Genomic DNA, 17,458 nt, shown 5'->3' on the forward strand with positions numbered 1-17,458 from the left:
CTTGACACATTTAATAGAACTGGAAATTTTATGCTTCCCCAAATGCACAAACATACTTATATGTTAGTGCAGTAACTAATAAGGGAGACGGTATGAAAGAGCATGGTATTTGGAGTTAGAATCTTACCTCAGCCTTTTACAGACTATCTATGTGTCTTTGGTATACCTGGACACATAACAGACTCTTTAAACTCTTTATTAACCAGTCTTAATAGCCTTGTAAGTAAAATGGGGATAACATTCATCTTTATGGTGTCATAGTAAGCATTAAATAAGGTCACGTATATATCTAGAATAGCGCTGTCCAAGAGAACCTCCTATGATGACGCACATGTTCTATATTGGCAATGTCCAATATGGTAGCCACTAGCCACATGTGGCTATTGAGCACTTGAAAAGTGGCGACTGTGACTGAGGAACCAAATTCTTTTTATAGAAACAAAAGTATATTTCTCATTCAAAGTCCAAGAAACTCTCACCTAGGAACTAAATTTTAAACTTTATTTAATTATTTATAATTGTAATTGCCATATATGACTAGTGGCTACCAAACTGGACTGTGTTGATCTAGACCAAAGCCCTGCACATATTAAATGATCAATGTTGGTTTATTGCTATTTTTCCTATCCATATCAATAATTTTTTATATCCTCCTCTTTACCAGCAAATCAGTTCAACTAAAAAAGCACAACAAAGAATCTCATAAGAAATTTATACCTATTAAATTGCTTCTTCAACCAAGCAGCAATAGCAGCATAGAAACAAGTGATTTATTAGTCATACGCGCCACACACTGTGCTAACAGCTTTGCATGATTACTTCACTTAATCTTTATAATAATTCTGTGAAGTAGGTGCTATTATCTGTAAACAGAGAAATTAAGCTTAGAATCTGTCCAAAGACACAGCTAGTAGTAAGTCAGTGGCACAGATTTAAGCTGAAGCAGTCTAATTCCAGAGATGGTGCTTAACCACAATGCTAAACCTGCCTGCATCTTGAAGAACAAGTTAATTTAAAATTCATTATGTACTCTGCAATAAATAAATGTCCTCCCAACCAAATACCACCCCCAGACACACACACACACACACACACACGGAGCAACTTAGAAATCAAACAATCTGAGCTACAGACACAAAGTTATACACATGGTAACTGGCTGACCCAAAATAAGTCTCATGTGTGAGTGTACACATGTACTAAATCTAGTGACTTTGCACTTATTAGGAAGACTAAAAAAAATATCATCTTTCTCCCCAGAATAAAATGACTAAAACATAAACTTGTATTTTGGAACAATCTAACTTGATAGAAGGGTGGCGAGCAGAGACTGGACTCAGAACCACAGGCAGAGTCTGTCAATACTTACTAGAGCCCTATACCACTGTCTACAAGGGATATTTATTTGTTAAGACATCAAATGTGTCTGCTAGGAGATTAACCAGATCCAATGCATTTGCATGAAGCGCATTGCCACTCTTATCTCAGTTCTAAAAGGAGCTTAATTTACTTAATGTCTGCTATACTTATGACAAAGTATTTATTGTGCCCAAAGCTGGAATTCTTATCCCAGTTCTGCCTGACAAGTCACAGGAATATTTCACACAGCAAGCCACAGTATGCTGTGGTATTACCATATACCACAGGAATTTCTGAGTGGCGGGAAAGCTCGTATCTGACCCATTTTCCTCTCTCACAGAGCAGTGAGCAAGAAAAGGCCAATGACCTTTTACCCCGATCAAAACAATGTAGGTAAATTTGTCTCCTTCCCACCATCGTATCTCTAGCTTCTCTTCAAATCTCACAATCCTTATATTGTACAAGCCCCTAGGCCAAAGGTAACACTGAGAAAAAGAGGCTCTATTTATTAAGAAGTTCTCAATCCAGGGTTATTAGGCACTAGAAAATAAACTCCTTTAAAGACCTGTAATAAGTAACTTAAAAAAAAAAAAATAACACCTGTATTGTTTAGACTCCTGTCATAACTCAGCTTAAGCAAGTGCTGATGAAACTAAAACCATAATAAAAACATGAATAGTGCTGATGTTCTAGAAACACTACCAAAAAACCAAGGAGCTGATGTAAGGCAGAACAGTCAATTAATTATGGCACCATTAGAGTAGCTCTGCTGACCTGCTGGGTGACCTGTAACTAGTCCCTTTGCCACTTTATGCCATTCATTCTGTATCAGTGACAGAGAATTAACTACTATGTATCTCAGTGGAATAGTGAGTAGATTAAATTATTAAGCAAAATGCTTCAGGCAAAAGTCATATGAATGTTAAATATTATGATTTACAAGCATTCATTTTCCTAGCACTCCTGTGGGGTTAGGAAGTTATCTCGATTTCATAGATGAGTACACAGGCACAGGGGGTAAGGTCACATGATAAGTCTCCATTTACTTAGTCCCCGTGGGAAGGGAATAATACACACCTTTAGCAATCACATGAACTTTCTTGGCACATCCTACACAATCTTTAATACATTCAATCCTTAACTTAATGTTGCCATCTTTTAACATGCTGTTGCTAGAACCAAAACAGCTCTAAGATAGCAAAAAGGCCAAAGTAAGTGAAGATGAATAATTCTGTGTGCTATGGCAAGAATAATCACAGAAAGACAGATAATCTCAAGGTGAAATGTGCATTGTTATTTTCAAGATCTCACCTCCACTACCATGTAAGAACTTTTAGCTGTAGGAATTAAGAATCATGGTTTGCTATGAAAACACTGACGAAAATTTTTAAAGGCTATCTCAGGCCTTCATGTTGGTGTGACCCATCCAAATTCTCTGTGAATGTATTTTCCCCTCAGGCTTTAATTAGCGACTATGCAGAAAAAGAAAACAAATCCAAACAGCCTGAAGAGTGTATAAACACCAATAATGAGAAGGGCTCAGGAGGTCCAAAAAAGGGCAAAATTACTACTATATAATAGGAATATAGAAGAAGCACAGAAGATTTTTCTGCTCTCATGTAAGCCTACTTGCTATACTGCTTACCCGACTCCGAAGACAGTCAGCCAGGTTTCGGCGTGTGAAATTAGCTGCTGCTGTGGGAGACAATTCATAACCTGGTCCAAGAGATAAACAGTCATAAGCAGAAGAAATAACAGCACCCCAAATCATCCCACTACTCCTGTTCTTACATCCTTCCACCCTCTGTACACCCAGAGTACATAAAGTACACAGAACGAAGAGTATAATCCTACTTCTTGTCCGTTTCCCCACACAACAGTTGTGAAATAGCTGGTTAGTACTGACAGTGATTCCTGGCCACAACACAGAACCAAGGCAACTATTCTATGGTGAGATCAAATGCACAGCCTTGCTTAAGCTGATCATTCATCAATAGACTGTGGTTTCCTCTACAGAGAGGGGTACAAATACACAAGCATTAGGAAAGAAAAGAACGAGGTCTCAAGATGCTGATTTTTAAAGTTTATTTAAAAAGGATATTGGGAAAAGAGAGGCTGGAAGTTAGGACTGCCTCAGTCATATTTCATAAGATTTTCTTTTTTTTTTTTTTTTTTTTCTTCAACGTTTTTATTTATTTTTGGGACAGAGAGAGACAGAGCATGAATGGGGGAGGGGCAGAGAGAGAGGGAGACACAGAATCGGAAACAGGCTCCAGGCTCCGAGCCATCAGCCCAGAGCCTGACGCGGGGCTCGAACTCACGGACCGCGAGATCGTGACCTGGCTGAAGTCGGACGCTTAACCGACTGCGCCACCCAGGCGCCCCAAGATTTTCTTTTAAAAAAGTAAGTAACTTTATTAAATGATTTTCAAAAGTACAGGCCACAGAAAAACACATTTCCATCACTATCTACAACATTTTTAAAAAACAGAGTATCTCAAGCATAAAACCTCTAAAAAGAAAGTCGTAATGACAACAAAACTACAGCCCAGAGAAATGCCATCAGGTATGTGTTTAATAATGCACTCACTTTGGAACTTAACCCCCCAGTAAAAAGGGACTAGTGCCAAAACCCAAGAATGATCCAAAACTGAGCAGCCCTGTGCAGGAAATGCCAGTTTGGAAAGACAGACAGCATGTGGTTAAATTATTCCCTACAACAATTCAAACACCAGTGTTACAGCAGGTAAGATTTAGATTAAAATTCTAACAAATATTTATTGAACAGCAATTATGTTTCAAGATCTATGCTACGTGCTTTCATATGTTATTGAATTTCATGCTCACAACAAGCCTATCAGTACCTATTAAATTATAAGGGGAGCAACTCTGAACAAGCAGGAATACTTTGCAATTCTCCACCTAATCCCCTAAACACCACTAAGGATTTTACAGTTATTTTAAAGGCAGAAAGGTCTGATTCCTATTTATATATAGATTTTTCTTCCTTTCCCTTATTTTATCTCAGTTCTCAAACTTTAATATGCATTAAGAATTACTGTGCAGGGTTATATACACAAAAGTGCATCTGACAGGTAATTTAAGATTTTCAAGGCAATTTTAACCATACACGACTTTTGTTTTCTGCACTGACTTTCAACTCCAAAACCCATGTAACAAGCAACTCTCTCAACTGGTTTACTCTTCCTCCCCCTCCAATCATGAAATATTGCAGCAGCTACCGTACTTGAGAGACATTATTGGCTTCCCTCGCCTGCCATGTAGGCAGAAAGTAGAGCCACTAGAAAAAAAAAAATTCTTGAAATACTCTCAACTTGCCTAAACCTAAGTGCCATGTGCTTCAGGTTCCTTTTTCATCTTTGAATTCTCTGTGGTACTAGCCAGAGTGCTTAAGACAGAGGAGGCCCTCAAAAATATTCATGGAACTGAATGTATGATGCTAAATTTACTACCTAAAAAACTACATAATTGGGTCATATGCAGCCATTTTATACAATGATATTCAAATTAAGTTCTTTCACAGCTCCATATTATACCAGTGCTGTGTCTAAGTGTATTAAACTGTAAAGTAACTGAAGGTCTTTCCTGCTAGTGACACTATGAACTTTCCTGGATAATAGGGCTAGTGGCAGTATTATTTCATAATAATGCTTTGCCTAATGAGGAAATCCTACTGAGGAATCCTCTAACAAGGATTAGAGCTCATTAGTCCCAGAGGAAACTCACAAAAATCCTAATTATCTTCCTAGACACGAATCTACCAGAAAGGCAAGGCAGAACTCTTTTTGATGGTAAATCTCCCACAATTACATAGAGCTTTAAGTTCACAAGCATTTTACATATTATTAATTAATATTATTATTATTATTATTATTATTATTATTATTATCTCATTTTAGAGATGAGGAAAATAAAGGCCCAGAGAGGATAAGTAACTTGTCACATTAAAAAAAAGAATAGTAAAACCAAGTTCAACTGAGGTCTTTTAGCTTTGAGGTTCAGCCATACCTTAGCTCAAATAACATCCTCTGAAATACCTAACACTTAAAAAGACTGATACTACCAAGTTCATCTCCAAGGTGGCCCTCGAGTATCAGTGGTATAATGGTTCTCTTTTCTGCTCCAGGATTTTTACAGAAAATCTTCAGGATCAGAAGGAGAGTCTAGTTAAGGTTTTAAAAGTAGGAAGATTCAAATAAAAACATGGCCACATTGGTCTGCTTATATGTAGAACTGCCAGTAGAGAGTATTTGTTTTTAGTTCAGATTTAAAGACAAATCAACCAAAGTTACATTCCAAGTATTACCCACCATTTCTCATCTTATAAAGTTGCACATTTTTCTGAATATATTCTGCAAACTGTACAGTGTCTCCAGCCTCTCCAACACACAGAAGTAAGATTTTTTCACTCATCTTAAACATCTTGTCATGGTCTGCTCAAAGAAAAAAAATAGTGTTAAAAATTACCTCATCAGAAATTTACTGCTATCACACAGGAAGCCATAAATATAGTTTATCAATCACTATACTGAATAATTTTGCTAATCACTGTTTTTAGAAGACTTTAAACATTTTTAAAGTTTATTTATTTATTTTGATAGAGAGAAAAAGTACGTGTGAGCAGGGGAGGGGCAGAGAGAGGGAGAAAGAGAATCCCAAGCAGAGCCAGACACGGGACCATGAACTGCAAGATCATGAGCCAAAATCGAGAGCAGACATGCAACCGACTGAGCCATCCAGGCAGCTCTGTTTTTAAAAGACTTTAATGGGCAACTATATTAATTACTCTCTTTCACTCTCCATGTTAAACCCATTGGTGTATTTTATTAAGGTCAATCTCAGTTGAAGAATATATTTGAAGGCCGACCATTGAAAATACAGTTAAATACATTTAAAGGCATTTGAAATGCAAAAAAACAGAACCTTCAAAGAAATTGAAGGAACGAAGCCAATGGCCATTATCTTTAGGTTCATGATTACAAAGCCCTGCAATGTCTCTACAAATACAAATGTTAGTTATTTTGTTTATACACACACAAAAGCACAGATGAAGAACCAGTGCTACAATGAAAATTAAGGAGCCCTCTTGAGAAAGAACAAAAAAAATCAACTGAGAATACAAATCACCTTAAAAAGTAAATCAACACCATTTCCAAAGCAAAGAGAAAATTAAAATGACTGCCAGAGCAAAAATACTAATGAATATTTTAACACTAAGCTATTTAAAAATAACCTCAAAAATCCCAAAAGTCTAATCTTACCTAGTTGAACCACATCCATTCAGATTACACAGATAAACAAATACTCATATAGCAATTAGTGCCTGAGGAAGAAAACCCCATGTTCGGCATGTAGCTTCAGAAAAGGCCCAAATGTCCCTATCCCACTCTCACTTTCACTTTCCATTTTTCAAATAGTGCTGAATAATCTTCCCTGGGAGTCAGGTTTGAAAGCTATTTGAAAGCTTCTGAAATGTCAAAATACCTTAATAAGATTTAATGAACAAAATGCTACAGTCAAGTTATTTTACAAATGTTTGAGTTGTAGAACTGTAAGACTTCTTTGACTGAAAAAAAAAATCACACAAACTGTACCTGCAGATAGTATCAAACTGCCTTGAAACTCCTATACAAACACTTTTATTCATTTATTATAGGCTACAGAAGACTCAAAGACTGTTAGTTTGCAAACTTGGTCATAAAAACAAAAAACAAACATATATGGATATATTACCTTTCCAAAGAAAAAGGACCAGAAGAGTATTAGATGCCATTGGCATCTAGGTTCTTGCCAGTGGCAAGAGTATGCACAATTTTTATTTCTTTCTTTGTGCTTGTTACCATTTCTTAAAATGCCTATACTGGGGCGCCTGGGTGGCTCAGTAGGTTAAGTGTCCAACTTCGGCTCAGATCATGATCTCTCAGTTTGTGAGCTCGAGCCCCACGTCAGGCTCTGTGCTGACAGCTTGGAGCCTGCTTTGGATTCTGGGTCTCCCTGTCTCTCTCTGCCCCTCCCCTGCTCACACTCTGTCTCTCTCTCTCTCTTAAAAATAAATAAATATTAAAAATGAAATAAAATGCCTATACTAAACCTGCATCATTTTTATAAGAAAACATTAATAAGTTTGCATTATTTTCACAATGAGAAAAAAAGGTGTTCTTATTTTGGAAAGAGAAAAGCTTGTTTACAAAGAATTAATGTCACATTTAGGAGAAATGCTAAAATTCTGGGCAGTAAACTGTTCAATTTTTAAATGAACTTAATTTAATATAAGGCCAAAAGTGTTTTTTAAGCATCTATTGTGTGTCCAGTGAACAGCAAAGGGAGATGTTATAGATGCTAATAGCTCCCTGCGGAAACAGCCTATGTAGCACTAGGGAATTTCTAATCCTTGACAAAGAACTTACAAGATCCACATACATGAAACAAATGAGACAACAAAATGAAGAATACCAGTATACAATACTGAGAAAAGCCAACTGTACTAGAACCCAAAATCTTGGGTTGATTGATTGATTGATTGATTGATTTTAAGTAGGCTCCATGCCCAACATGGGGCTTGAACTCATGAATGACTGACTGACTGACTGATTTATTTATTTGTTTGTTTGTTTGTTTATTTTAAGTAGGCTCCATGCCCAACGTGGGGCGTGAATTCATGACTCATGACCCAGGGATCAAGAGTTGCATGCTCCCCCAACTGAGCCAGCCAGGTGCCCCAGTAGACCCTGGTTATAATCTGGGCTCAGCACTCTGAACTTGGGCCCTAGTTTTCAAGTGTACAAAATGGTTATACTATCACTTACCCCTACCTAACTCATAGGTAGGGAAAACTGTACATGCACAATATTATTATACTCAGTATTAGACAATGTAGTTCAGATTACACATGCTTTATGAATTCAGGGGAAAAAAGCACTCTGTGTGGGCTGAAGTGCTCTGAGTAATTTAAAAGTAATTCTATACAGACCAGGAGACAAGAGACATGAAATGTGGCATATAACCAAACCGAAGACTTGGGGCATTTTCATAAGCAAGCAATCTCTGGGAAACATCTTCTCTCTATCAAAATATCACAAAGTGACAAACCAAAAAAACAAAAACAAAAACAAATAACTGATTGGAAGTATCATTCTTACTTTATACTTGGAGAAAATAAATCCCAAAAGGTTACTCATTTTCAGCATTCTTGCTTACTCTACATAAGTTCCTTCATGAAAGATAGGGAAAAGTCCTCATAGAATTCCAAAGCTCCTATCATAAAACATTTTATACCTAGAAAAGACTATAGGAAAATTAGAACTAAGTGCAATTATTTCCAACTATTTTTCAAGAACTAACTCAAACTCATCTTTCCTCCATGCCACAGTGACCTTTCTTTTTTCTGAATACCCTCAGGCTTCACTCCTGAAATCATTAAAAACTAAACTAATATTGACTACCTATCCTTCTTTTATCATACAAAATCATCTTGTAGTACCTATTTTCTTATTTTCTTAATGTCTTAGACCCCTGTGAGGATTATACAGAATACCTGTAAAGGTACTGACTTCATTACTGTTCTACCTAAACAATACTTCCTGCTAAAATCACCTGTATATCAAAGGTCTTAGTATTCAAAATAATGGACAGATTTACTCTCAAAACAAGCTGACTCTTTTGGAAAGCATGATTTACAAATAAAACTTCTATAAACTGATCATGGAATTTCAAGTCATCTGACTTGAGGAATAATCCAATTCATACCATAGATGTCTAACAAGTCACTTGTAGGTCTCTCTTCTTCAAAAAGAACAGAATTCAAGCAAAGTCCCTCAGAGTTTTTTCCATCTCCCCAAGTGGTGACAGCCTGACAATCAGAAGCCTGTCACCTCTAAAAGCAGTGATGGGCACATACTTCCCGATTTAATCATTTTTCTTTCCTTAAACCAAAGATTAACTATAGCCTGCCTTCAAAGCTTTACCTAATCTCCACAACCTGAAAGAATCTCTTCTTCTGAACTACCTAAAAACAATTTCTTCGTCCTCTGCACTACAGGACAAGTTTGCATTTTTATATACACAGCATAACTTTCTAGCTTATACTAGAATTATTTGTACACACATCTGAGTCCCTTATTAAATTGTAACTTCTTTTAAGATACAGGCCACATCTTATTCTTCTTCACATCCCTTCAACACCCAGCACTGTAATGGGCAACACAGGTACCCAAAACCTATTTGTCAAATAAACATTAAGCCATCTGAGCCGAAGCATAATACTCTTTCAACAGTAGCATGTCTATGATCAGTCATGAAAAGACACCCTTAGATTCAGCAGATCAACAACCCAAATCTTTCAAAAATTATTAAGTACCGACTATGGGGAGACAGTATAGTACAATACTTGTGGGCAAAAGATCTGAGTCAAACTGCACTGGTTTCAACCCGGGTTCTGCCTCTTGTGGCCTTAGGCAAGTTTCTTAACCTCTAGGCCTCAGCACAAACAGCTGTTAAATGACGATATACTAATGTCTATCTTAAAAGTTTAAATGAATTCATGTAAATCATTACTTAAGTACTTAGTATTATCACTACTACCTATTTGTCATTGCACTAAGCATTTGCACCAAACTTTTTCACTCAATTCTCCCAACAAGCTTGTGAGGTTGGTATTACTAACCTGACTGAACAGATGAAGAAATCTGGGCACTGCGAAATAACTTGTACAAGGTCACAGAGCAAATTAAGTCAAAAGGCTCCAAACCCCGAACTCCACTAACTACTTAATACTTAAATACAAAGAAAACTTGGCCGCCAGTGCCCTGGAAAACCGGAAAAGGAGGATCAGGGCTGAGAAATGGGAAGAAACAGGCAGCGGGAGGGAAATGCCAAGTTTCTAGTCCCACACACAGTCTCAGTCTCCCCAGGATCTCACCTTATACCACCAGGAAACTAACCTCATTAGTAGCGACAACAGGAAAACTTTATCAAAGATTCGGGGGTCTAGGGACCCTGGTGCCCGGCAGGCAGGTGCTTGAACACATAAAAACTGAATTCCCACAGGCAACTCACCCAGCAAACATCTAACGAAGGCCAGAGCAGAGCACTGACCTAGGAGCCTTAGGAGGAGCGAATGCCAAGGCCCTAGGCCAGTCTGCCCGTCTCCTCGTTCCAAAAACTAAGCAAGTGCAGAGCAGGGCACGCGGGATTCCACCTCCCAGTCCTTCCTGGTGCTCACCCAACCCCCTACGAACTCCGTCCGACTGCCCCCAAACCCAGGCCGGCCGGGCCTCCCCTGTTTCTTCTCACCGTCCTTCATCTGGACAATGCTGCTAGCGGCCACTTGGTCGGAAGCGACAAGGACATAGTCGGGGCCCTGGATACCGATGAGGTACTCCATAGTGGCGGGAGGCCGAGAGGACAGAGCGTGGGATTCGCCGGCTTCCCGGCCTCACCGGTGAGACAGCACGGCCGAGCGAAGATTTCGCGTGACACTAACCGCGCGACCGCCCGGGCCTCCGGCGCGTTCGGATGACGCCCAATTGTCGCGAGAGGTTGTAAAGTGGGCGAGGCTTTGGGCGTCTTACTGCGTTCGCTTTTGGCCTGGGTCTCACGCAAATCTGGTGTACGGGCTGCTTGCTTTATGTAACGTCCAGTTTCTTTATTTATAAACTGAGTTTAAAACTCGCTTGGGAATGAGATCATGCGCTATATGTAAAGCTCGGAGCACGTGTGGGGGCTGAAATGGCATGCATCCCTCGATGGCTCTTTCCCTTCGCTCGGTAAAATATCTCCAGAAACTCCTTTCCCTGAAAGCCAGGTTACAGAAAAATGAACTTGACGAGAGCCCTATTTATGTGTTTTACAAAAATAAAATATGGTTGAGTTAAAGCTCTAAGCATGAAGAGTAATTATCAAAGATCTATTTACAGATATTCCAACTTCAAATTACATGCAATTGTTACTTCTGGCAACAGCGGCTTGAAGGGAGGAATTTCACTTTTAATTTTAATCACATCTGTATTGTTTGAATGTTTTGCACTGCTCATGTATTATCCATTTCTTTTGAATATGGAACAAGCATGGCCATGTCTTTATATCTTGAAGTCATTCTGGGAAAAGCTGAAATATTTTATGATTAGTTTCTGACATTCACAATTTGGTCTTCATGCCAGCCCTACTAGCTTCCCAAGAAATGACAAAACAATTCCAATTCTATTTCCAAGACAACTGTGCAATTCATTTGCTTCTGCAGAAATCTGTAGTCCTTACTCTCTTCAGAATGTTTCTTCCAGCTCTCTGCCTGTGAAGGAATATAAAGCCTGAGAAGTTAGGGGCAGCCCATCTATCATGAGATGGATGCCAGGGGCAAGTGAGGTCATTAAGTCAACTGTACTGCTGAGAACACAGATGCATACATCATCCTAGAAAGATTCTTTTCTTAAACACCACTGTGGGGAGTCTCCCTCCCAACCCCCTCTCTCTTTGTGTGTTTGTGTGTTTTTTAACTGCAAAGAGTACACAGTTGTACTATATACACAAATCACACAAGAAATGAAGAGTTAAATATCTCTCTTCCCACCAGGGATAACTACCCACTAGATGTCTGTATCCTTCCAGACCTTTTTTCCTTTGCACATACCAATATTCATTCATTCATTCACAAAAACTTTAGCATTCTGAATTGGAAAATCCAATTTTTAAAATGGACCCCCTCCTCGCAAAAAGCTCCAAGGATATTTTAAGTTGTATCTTCATTCTTCCTCCCAGGACATCTCCTCTAGTTAAGTCACACTAGAGATTCTCTAACTTCTTTTTGGTATGGAAGAAAATAGATTTTCAAGACCCAACTTGTGCTATCTCACCAAGAATCAGGGAGGAAACTTTCTTCACTTAAAGCCTTAGAATAACTGAGTCTCAAAATTAGAGAAAGTGTCTGTAGAGGTTCCAGAAACAGCATGATATAGCCAACTTTTTCAGTAAATAATTTCAAATATGTAGGTGAAACAGTATCTGTCACAAGTACTCAATGATGGTATTGTAGTGTGAAAGCCGCCATAGCCAATACATAAATGAGCAAGCATGGCTATAATCCAATAAAACTTTATTCACAAAAATAAAAGGTGAGGGGGAAGAGGAGAGGTGAATTTGGCCCATGGGCTATAGTTTGCAGAACCCTCATATAGTGGGAGGCCTGTAAGTCAACACCTAACTCTGGTCCCAGCTCTACCTCTTCCAACGTTGGTGCAAAATTTATTAAGCTTCAATTTCCCTATTTACAAGAGGGACATTTAGAAGAGAGATTTGCTTTGTATTTCTCTTGAGATGGGAAGGAGATGCAGGTTTGGTTGGTTCTCTGAGTATAAGGAACCATATCTAGATCTAGCTCCTTTGTGAACCCTGAGGAGTCTGGCAGGATCTTAAAGAAGAATGACTGCAGTGTACCTAGAGAACATGACCATAATATGGGAAGCTACCAGTTTTGCAAGACTCCCAAGTCCAAGCTTGACATGGAAGCCCACAATCAGAAGACCCTATGAGCTTAGACAGTAGAGTGGGGACAATGATAGAGGGGATAGTAGAGAACTACTTCTAAATATTCAGGAATGTTAGTATATTTGATACTGTTGATGCCCTGTCAATATCCCCTTTTACCTACCCATGGTAGTTGCTACCCCCTAGCTGCTATAAATGTTGGTTGATAACAACTCACAACTGTCCCTATCTTCAGAGAATTTCCCTCAACCATATGGGAGGCATCCTTGCCTGGGAGGGTAGGCACACATACCCACCCCCTAGCCAATGACTGATGGACACAAGGATAAAAGGTCAATTCTCATAACTTAAAATGGGATATGATTTGTTCTCCAGAGTTTCCCCCATGGATCAGTCTAAAGCCAGTCTCCAGCCAAGACCACATTCTTGCTTTAGGTTCCCCACCCCTCTACTCCAGCCCTAGCTTGCTTCTGTTACTCCCTTTCTCCTGACAGCAGTTCCCCAATAAATGACTTGAAAAAAAAATCCTCATTCTGACTCTGCTTCTAGGAATTCAAGCTAAAATATTTGGTACCAAAAGTGATCCCAGAAAGCAGTCTCCAAGGGGTTCTGGAGTGAGAACACTCACCAGGTAGATGACAATGAGGCCACCAACGCTGGAAGTAGAAGGAATATTCACAGTCCCAGACCTGCTGTAACACTGCAATTCCTAAGACTTTCACCTGTGTTGAACTAGGATGGGCTATGTCAAAGACATTTTCAGTCATAGACAAGCTGAAAAAATCCATCACTAGAAGACCTGCACTACAAGAAATATCAAAGGAAGTCCTTCAACTGGAAATGAAATTACACCAGAGGAAAGCCTAGATCTACACAAAGGAATGAAGAGCTCTGGAAATGGTAACTCTGTGGACAAATAAAAAGGCTTTGTTTCTTATGATTTAAATGTCTTTAAAGGAAATGTTTTAAAAGGAGAATAATAGCAATGTATTATGGGGTTTGTAACATATTTAGAAGTAAAATGTAGGGCAAAAAAGCACCAAGGCCAGGAGGGAAGAAGCTGGAATGTATTGCTCTAAGATTCTTATATTATACACAAGTATAGACAATAAGCAAAAGATGTATGCAATAAACCAGAAGCAAACACTAAAATAACACAGGGTTACAGTTAATAAGCCAACAAAAGACATAAAATACTCAGTGAATAAAGGAGACAAAATAGGATAAGAAAAAAGAAACAAAAACACATGGGATAAATAGAAAATAAATAGCAAGATGGTAGATTTAAATCCAATGATATAAATTATCACATAAATATAATGATCCAAACATTCTAATTCAAAGCTAGAAATTTTCAGATTAGATAAAAAAGCAAGACCCAACTATATGCTGTCTACAAAATACCCACTTAAAATTTTTTTTTAAAGATTGTATTTTTGGGGCGCCTGGGTGGCTCAGTCAGTTGAGCATCTGACTCTTGATTTCGGCTCAGGTCATGATCTCACAGTTTGTGAGACCAAGCCCTACACTGGGCTCCATACTGAGCATGGAGCCTGCTTGAGAGTCTCTGTCTCTCCCTCTGCCTCCCCTCGCCCGTGCCCTCTTGCATGCTTGCTCTCTCTCTCCCTCTCTCAAATAAAAAAAAATAAGTAAAAATAAAAAATAAAATAAGACAAAAATAAGCCAAGATTGGATTCATTCCAATGAACATACATCTGAATGCCAACTAATGAACAGTTACACCCAAATAACCACACTTCTGAACATCCACCAGTCTCTGAATTCTGTGCTTTTCCAAAACTCTAAAATCAGCAGTCCACTCTTCTTAGAGAAATTGTGCCTGGTCAGCCTATGTTTAAGTAAGCAATTAATTAAGTTTTGTAGTTTTTGTTTTAGATATTGAGTGGTGGTCTCATCTATTGACATATGGAAGTTTTGAATGGACTCTGAAACAGCATCAGGCTACAATATATGCATCCCTGCCACATGGGCCATTTGACCCAGCTAACTGCATGTTACTAGAGGAGTCTTTGATAAAGGAACATGCCATATGGATCTGGTCATCCACAATGGGAGAGTTGTAACTCAGACTTCTAGAAATCTAGAATAGGGGCATACCATCTTGGTAAAAACTGAGTGTCTGACCACAGGATATCAAATGACGATGTAACTTGAACTTCCCATTATGAGCTAGGTTCTGTCAAACCCACCAGGTTATAAGGTCATGTGGGCTCAGCAGTAATACATCATAAAACAGAAGTGGTACATTTGGGATCAAGTTTGAGCAAGTCCAGAGAGTACAACTAAACTGCACAGTCTGTCAGAGGTAATAAATCCTAACCATCACAAGGAGAGAGGACTGCTGCTACATAATGAGGACATAGAGGAATGTGTTTGGCACTCAGATGACCCACTGGGGCATCTTTTGGTACACCTATGCTCAGTTGAATTATAAATGTGCAATTATAGCCACCGTAGCCTGAAAAGTGTTTGGTGACCAGAAGAACTTAATCCTTAGAGACAAGAGTATAAATATATATCAAGTAATCCCATTGTAGACCTTAAACTTACTCAATGCTATATGTTGATCATATCTCAATAAATCTGGGGGAAAAAAGAAATGAAGATATGGATCAACTCACCAAAGAGGATCAACTTTCCAAAGGGGAAAGAGATCAAAAATGGGTTGTGCCAGAGGAAGATGATGAGTGTGAGTCACAGGTCATAAACCAAATACAACAACAGAGGCCAAAGTTCACTCCACTAACCCTTCTCAGGGTTAGTTTTCTCAGAAAGTATGACCAGTCAGGATCCTGGAGCAGCCATGCCTAGATGGAGTGAATTTAATGAGAGCAGTTAAGTGGAGATTATTGGTAAAAGGGATGGACTGCAGAGAAACTATCAGTGCACACACACCCCAGTCAAGTTGGTTGACAACAACTCACACCTGCTGTATTTGTCATCTTGGGCTACCACAAAAAAAAAAAAAAAAAAAAAAAGATGCCATAGACTGGATGGCTTAAACAACAGAAATTTATCTTCTCTCAATTCTGCTGATTAGAAAGTCCAATATCAAGGGACCAGCGAGATTCAGTTCCTAGTAAAAGCTTTATTCCAGGCTTCCAGATGGCTGACTTCTCACTATGTCCTCATATGGCCTTTCTTCAGTGCATGCGCACTGAGAGAGAGAGCACAAGAGAGAGCTTTCTTCCGTTTTAAAACTTGAGATATAATTGACATATACCATTGCATTTGTTTTAGGTGTACAACATAATGGTTTGATATATGTATACATTGTAAAATTATTGCCATAATAAGTTTAGTTAACATCCATCGCCACACATAAATTATAATTTTTTTCTTGTGATGAGAACTGTTAAGATCTACTCTCTTAGCAACTGTCAAATATACAATATGGTATTATCAACCACAGTCACCATGTTGTACATTATATCCCCAGGACTTATTTATCTTATATCTCTTCCTATTCATATAAGGCCACTCATTCCATCCTGAGGGCCAAACCCTCATGACCTAATTAAATCCTAATTACATTTCCAAAACCCCATCTCTAAATACCATCAATTTGGGGGGGGTAGGGTTTGAATATATTAATTTGGGGGGACACAAGCATTCATTCTGTAAACGCTACCCTTTCTTCTGGAGAACTGTCATATCCCTCAAGTGGGAGGCTGCACTCCACCTGAGTAATAACTAATTGACACAGGGATACAAAGGACTGTCTCTTGCTTCAGTAGGGAACTAATTCTGAGATCCAATTTATGCTCTAGAGCTTTCTTGCAGAATCAGCTGAAATCACATCCTTGCCAACTTTTTACTCCCTGTCTCATCCTGCTTCTCTCACCCTTCCTCCAGAAATGACTCCCCCAATAAAGCACTTGAACAAGAATCCCTGTCTCAGACTCTGCTTCTCAGGAACCCAGAACTTTTATGTAACCTTAGGGAGAAGGAGAGTCTCCCAAACATTTCTGAAATAGAATTTGTTAACCAGAGTAAGCCAATGCTTAAATAATGTTTATCTAATGTAGGAAAATGTTCCACATCTTACATGTGAATGTTGTAAAATTCACACCCATTATGAGTGTATATCTTATTGTCATATTGTTTGTACCACACTTCTTCCAGTAAGTGGATTTACTTTGAAAAAGGTGCTTCTTCCATTGTCAGATGAAAGTCAGCATTTTTTACAGCATTCTTTATCTCACTTTTTTAAAAAATTCCAGTATAGTTAACATACAGGGTCATATTAGTTTCATATGCATAATATAGTGATTCAACAATTCCATACATCACCCAGCGCTTATCACAAGTGCACTCCTTAATTCCTATCACCTATTTCCCCCATCACTCCACTGACCTCCCCTCTGGTAACCATCCGTTTGTTCTCTATAGCTAAGAGTCTGTTTCTTGGTTTGTCTCTCTTTTTTTCCCTTTGCTCATTTCTTTTGTTTCTTAAAGTGAAACAAAACTTATGAGTGAAATCATATGGCATTTGTCTTTTTCTGACTGACTTATTCGGCTTAGCATTACACTTTTAGAACAGTCCACAATTTGACAGGAAGTAGTCTCATGCTAGCAA

The 17,458-nt window shown here is 38.6% G+C and overlaps 1 protein-coding gene across 3 annotated transcripts in view; it reads right to left on the reverse strand.

The window, feature by feature from the left end:
• The window catches only part of PSMB2 (proteasome 20S subunit beta 2), a 33,878-nt gene extending 22,998 nt beyond the window's left edge, over positions 1–10,880 (reverse strand). Inside the window, exons 1-3 of one of the 3 annotated variants that reach the window (XM_025934782.2) lie at positions 10,672–10,879; positions 5,691–5,813; positions 3,005–3,075 (exon numbers count right to left, since the gene is read on the reverse strand). In XM_025934782.2, coding sequence (XP_025790567.1) covers positions 3,005–3,075; positions 5,691–5,813; positions 10,672–10,762 — 285 coding nt within the window. In that variant the 5' untranslated portion in view covers positions 10,763–10,879. Of the gene's footprint in view, positions 1–3,004; positions 3,076–5,690; positions 5,814–6,641; positions 6,676–10,671 lie in introns of those variants that run through there. The other 2 variants (XM_086716444.1, XM_025934784.2) reach the window with 2 other exon arrangements.
• Between the last annotated feature and the right edge of the window lie 6,578 nt (positions 10,881–17,458).

This window comes from Puma concolor, chromosome C1 (genome assembly GCF_028749965.1).
Source record: "Puma concolor isolate L17-30 chromosome C1, mPumCon1.1.hap2, whole genome shotgun sequence".
Lineage (NCBI taxonomy): Eukaryota > Metazoa > Chordata > Mammalia > Carnivora > Felidae > Puma > Puma concolor.